General features: G+C 35.1%; 1 protein-coding gene across 1 annotated transcript; it reads left to right on the forward strand.

Moving 5' to 3' along the window:
• Positions 1-511: 511 nt before the first annotated feature.
• Positions 512-1,429, forward strand: LOC123893685. The gene is made up of 2 exons (XM_045943462.1): positions 512-553; positions 874-1,429. Exons 1-2 carry the CDS (start codon positions 551-553, stop codon positions 1,291-1,293), a joined length of 423 nt encoding a protein of 140 aa, XP_045799418.1. The 5' UTR covers positions 512-550; the 3' UTR covers positions 1,294-1,429.
• Positions 1,430-6,059: the final 4,630 nt, after the last annotated feature.

Here is a 6,059-nt window from a genome sequence, read left to right on the forward strand (position 1 = left end):
ATATAAATAAAAATAAAAATTGTATCAACAAATGTATATGCATTTAATATATTCCAACAATAGACAATCATCCACGTAGACATGCATAAAATTTGTTATGGCAGTACAACTTGTTCCACACACACATGCACCATTTCTTGAATCTTCACGAGTTGATGAAGCTATAAAGACAAAAGTTTAGATTCATTAATTAATTTCAGATGTCTTGGCAAACAGGGCATAGTAATCCATAAGTTTGCAAAGCATATTAGTATTTCTTTATTGCATTTATACAAGATATCAAAATCAATTAGAAGCTTTTTGCATTACTAGCTAGTGGACCAATTAAAAAGTATATATTGATAGGACTAGTTATGTACACATTAACACATACATTTTACCTTAGTCTGTAAAGGCATTTCTTGTCACTTTCTATTAAAAATCACTTTATGTTTTTTTTATCACTCAGCCACATGTACATTGTATAAATAGGCACATATGTATGCATGACTATGGTGTAAGTAAGGAGAGGCATCAAAAACTAATCATCTCAAATTGTTTCTTTCATGCAATGGTGCTACCTCTACCTAATAATATCAAATATATTGCCTCTTATTAGAAGTTAATTACAACTGAAATGTTACTAATTAACTTTTAACATATTATAAAGTTTGTTACATTTCGGTTGTAACAAACTTTATAATTACAACTGAATTTATGTTCAATTTTGACATCTTTGATACACAAGGACAAATTATATATGAATTTCGTGTTATTCTGTTGCAATTTAACTTTTTCGATGTCGCAATTCAATTTTTTCGCGTTGTGTTTGTTTTTAGTAGATCTTCTGGTTAGTATTAGTTGGGACACTAATTTTCATGTGTTTTTTTATAGGAGGAGAATCAGCAAAAGCTTCGGAAGGCGGTATCGGATGTGTCTCAAGAAATTGGAAAATACTATAAATTGGAAGTGGAAAGAAAGTTTGATGATATTGAAGAGGTAGAAGAAGCTGAATGTCAATGTTGTGGGATGAAAGATGAATGTAGCAGAGTTTATATGAGAGAAATTGAAGAAGATCATTGTGGGAAGTGGTTGTGTGGACTTTGTTGTGAAGCTGTTAAAGAAAGAGTGGGGCAAAATTGTAAATTTACAATGCAAGATGCTTTGGACTATCATAGAGATTTCTGCCAGGAATATAATTCTACAATTAGACTTAATCCTAAACTGTCGTTAACATTGTCTATGAGGGATATAGCTAAAAGAAGTTTAGAGAAAAGGAAATTTAAGCTTAGTAGGAGCATAAGTTATCCTTAGTGTTGAAGATAAGTTTGTGAATACCTAGTTATGTTAGTTATCTTTTTTATACTCTTCATTTTTATATGGACTCTTAAGTATTGGGTCATTTGTATTCATTGTTAATTAATTTGATCACATTATCAATAATATTTGTTCATTACTATATTCATATTTAAAATGTAGCAAATCGTCTCAATCGCGCTAGCTCATTGTGATGATTTTGAGAATCTCATTGTGAATTTAAGCATGCATCGTTTTGTCATAACGAGAATTGATCCTTCGGTAAAGGAAAAAAGTGTAGTACATAACACCTAATTTTAACCCTTTTGTAAATTTCAAAATCGGTTATTTTAAACCAATCACCTTGCCAAATTCAGATGTCCTCGACTGTGATGATGATGATCCAATAACAAAAGGTTGCACTAGTGCCCCCCGCCCCCCAATTTCAAAAACACCTTGCTCAAATTCTATAATCCGAGCATGTATTTTATATGTTTGGATTCTAGAATTTGAACATGACCTATACATGTCCTCCTCAGTTTCTGTAATCCAAACACCCCCTATACATATATGAAATTTCAGAATTCATATATTTGAATACTAGAATCTGAAACTTGTTTTAGCTCAATGTCTGACTTTGCATCAACGGGAGAATTATGATGAGCAATCCCATCAGCAGGAGGACCACAATTTATTTGCAATGTCTAGCTTCACAATATCCGGAGAATTATGAGAAACATCTATATCTAAAAAATGTAAATAACTTAAAGAAAACAAAATTGTGTTAATAAAAATAAGTTTTTGGATTAATCCAAGCAGAGTATTTTAAATTGAGAGAGCTTGAGAGGCTTACCGGGGGGGGGGGGGGGGTGTAAGTACAAATACTAGTTAAAATTCAATCTCTAATCGGACGGTGCACATGTTGGCCCATGGAACTCTCATTTGAATTTTGGGCTTTGAAACGTTTTGGTCCATTTAATAAAGGGCTACGTGTTCTGGGCCGCAACACTCATAGTTTGAAGATTTCTCTCCCCATCCCCTTATTTCTTTTCTACCGTTTTTGCCCTTGAATAAATATTTCGGAATGTGTTTTCCCAATTTTTTTTGCCTTGGAAAAAACTTCGAAGTGTGTTCTCCGAATTTGAACTAGAAAAACTTCAAAAAACTTCAGAAAACGCATTCCGAAGTTTTTATACAAGGGTAAAAATGGAAAAATGAGGGGGAAGAGAAAAATTCACATAGTTTTGACTCGGAACTATTGAAGTAGAACCCAAAACATGGAATTATTGACCCTTAGCGTATACAACAATGACACATATATAGCCTTTTCATAGAAAACATAATCATTAGAAAGATTACAAGGAGAAACAAGGTAACATAACCACCTCGTCAAAATAAAAAAAAAGGTCATGACAAACTCACCAACTAGTACTACTAATTCAATTACTCCCTTATGAAACAATTCATAAGACCATTTCACACGTTTACATATATACACATGAAGAGTAATTTTATAAACACATGAAGAGTAATTTAAACAATGTGTCGGTTAAATTATTGATGGTTTAGAGATCCATTCATTGTTGACTTGTAAATATTTTGTGAGCCTTTTAACATAGAGCAAAAGTGTCTCAATCATACAAAATCGGTTGGTGATCTAGGAGACGCGAAAGGAATATTTACAACGAGGTACATATTTCATAAGCTGGAAACTAGAAAAATAGAAATAAGTACTAATCGATCAACATCAACTTTATCCGGTCCAATGTTTCTTGTTTAAACTATTGACATATTTGTGTGTTAAGAAAGCAGTTAATTCATCTTGAAGTTTGTTTTGTTTGATCCTAGGTAGTTAGTTGGTTAGTCTAACTACCAAAAGTTGTTAGGAATTAATTAGGCCAAAGGTAGTTTACTTGTAGCTTAAGTAACAAGTATAAATACACCTTAGTGTATCAATTGTAATTCAACTTTTGGCCCATTAAGGATGAATAAAAATTTCTATTTTCCCTAAGTCTTTCATGTTCAGTTGTTAATCAATTCATCAAGAAACTTGTTCATCTTGTATATAGCAGTTTCTGCAAAACTGCTAGTTTGCTCACAGTCAAGCCTGCGTGCCTGCTGAGCTTGCCTGCAACCATCCTCTGAAGCGCAACAGAGTCAGAGGCAACACAACCTCTGAACCTTGCATCCTCTGAACCAGCCAAACTCTTGCTTCTGCTGCGCCAACAATTGGCATCAAGAGCCTGGTTCAATCACAGGTAACAAGAGTGAATTGTGAAGGAATCAAGTGGAGAAACACAAAGTGAGCTGTGTAGATTGATTTCTTGAAGATTCAAGATGAACACCCAAGGTTTTGGTACAAACATTCTGATTCTTGATGGAAAGAATTGGGATAGATGGAGTGCAGTGATGAAGTCCTTATTTGGAGCACAAGAGTGTCTTGAGGTAGTGGTGAATGGATACGATGAGTTGGGAGCAAATCCAACCAATGATCAGAGAAATACCTACAAAGAAAACAAGAAAAAAGACTGCAAGGCTTTGTTCTATATCCAGCAGAATTGTGATGCACAGCATTTTGAAAAGATTTCAAAATCAACTAAGTCCAAAGAAGCTTGGGATATACTCGAGGGTTACCATGATGGTGGAACCAAGGTCAAGAAGGTGAAATTACAGGCCTTTAGGAGGCAATATGAGTCTATGGTGATGGAAGAGGATCAAAAAGTAAGTGATTTCTTCTCAAAACTTCTTGCACTTGTTCATCAAATGCAAAATTGTGGAGAGACTGTCACTGATGAAATGGTAGTAGAGAAAGTGCTTAGATCATTAACTCCAAACTTTGATAATGTGGTAATAGCTATAGAGTATGTGAAAGATACAGCTACTATGAAAATTGAAGAATTACAAAGTGCTTTGGAAGCACATGAGATTAAAGTTCTCAGTAGAGGTTCAGAAAAGAAAGAACAACAAGCCTTGCAAGCTCAAACCAACAAGAAAGAAGATAATGGCAAGAACTACAAAAAGAAAGGCAAAGATAAACCAAAGTGGCTTAAAGATCAGAGTTCAAAAACTGATGACAAAGCTGAATCCTCTAAAGGAGGAGGTTTTGCCAAAGGTAAAAACAAAAAGAAGAACTTTGATAAAAGCAAGGTGAAATGCTACAATTGTGAGAAGCTTGGCCATTTTGCAGATGAGTGTTGGTACAAGAAAGATCAACAAGAGGCTAATGTTGCAGAAGAAAGTGATGTAAAGTCAGTCTTGATGATGGCTACTATAGGGGATGAGTGTGAGAAGAATGAAGAATGGTTTCTTGATTCAGGGTGTTCAAATCATATGACACCACATAGAGAGTGGTTAACCAATTTTGATGCAAGCAAAAAGTCTAGTATAAAACTAGCAGATGGGAGAAAACTTGCTGCTGAAGGTATTGGTAACATAGTGATCAAAAGTAAGAAGGGAGGTAAAGTGATCATCTCTGAAGTGTTATTTGTCCCTAGTATGAATTGCAATTTGCTCAGTTTAGGTCAATTGGTGCAAAGAGGGTTCTCTGTAAGTATGGAGGATAATGCACTGAAGCTGTTTGACAAAATGAAGAACTTGATCTTGATGTGCAGCTTGTCAAACAACAGAACCTACAAGTGTAGAATCTCAAGTGTAGATATGATGTGCATGTCTACCACAGTGATTGATGAGGTTGAAGCACTTTGGCACAAAAGGTATGGACACTTGAACTTTAGAAGCCTCAGTGATTTAAATTCTAAGGAATTGGTGTATGGCCTGCCTAAGTTTAAGACTAAGAAGTCCATATGTGAGATATGTGTGAAGAGTAAGCACAGTAGAAAACCTTTTGTAGCTGAAATGCCTAAGAGAGCTAGTGGTGTATTGCAAGTTATTCATAGTGACATCTGTGGTCCATTTGAAGCTGCATCATTAGGGGGAAGCAAGTATTTCATTACATTTGTTGATGAATATAGCAGAATGATCTGGTTATACACTTTGAAGCTAAAGAGTGAAGCTTTAGAAGTGTTCAAGAAGTTTAAAGTCTTAATTGAAAAAGAAAGTGAGAAATCAATTAAGATTCTGAGAACAGATGGTGGTGGAGAGTATACCTCAAGAGAGTTTGAGAACTTCTGTACTAATCAAGGCATTACACATGAAGTTACTGCTCCATACACACCACAGCACAATGGACTAGCTGAAAGAAGAAACAGAACATTGTTAGATATGGCAAGAAGCATGATTAAACAGAAGAATTTGCCACACATGTTCTGGGGTGAAGCAGTACTTACTGCAGCCTACATTCTGAACAAATGTCCAACTAAGAAACTGAAAGTTGTGCCAGAGGAAGCTTGGTGTGGGAGGAAGCCAAGTGTGAAACACCTCAAGGTTTTTGGCTCATTATGCTATAAACATGTACCAGATGCTAGAAGAACCAAACTTGAGGATAAAAGTGAAATAATGATACTCATAGGATATCATCCAACTGGTGCCTACAAGCTATACAATCCAGTTACTCAGAAGGTTCACATTAGCAGAGATGTAATTGTGAATGAAGAAGAGAAATGGAAATGGGAGAAGGAACCAGTGTACAATAGTGAATTGCAGTCAACTTTCATCTATCCAAGTTCAAGTGATGAATCTGATGGAGATGATGAAGGTGAACCTGCTGCTGAAACTATTCAGAATCAGGGTACTGATAGTGATGGTAATATGAATTTATCAAGTGATGATGATGATAGAATTCATATGATTGCAAGGACTCAAAGAACCAAACGTGTACCAGCTAG

Source organism: Trifolium pratense, linkage group LG7 (assembly GCF_020283565.1).
Source record: "Trifolium pratense cultivar HEN17-A07 linkage group LG7, ARS_RC_1.1, whole genome shotgun sequence".
Lineage (NCBI taxonomy): Eukaryota > Viridiplantae > Streptophyta > Magnoliopsida > Fabales > Fabaceae > Trifolium > Trifolium pratense.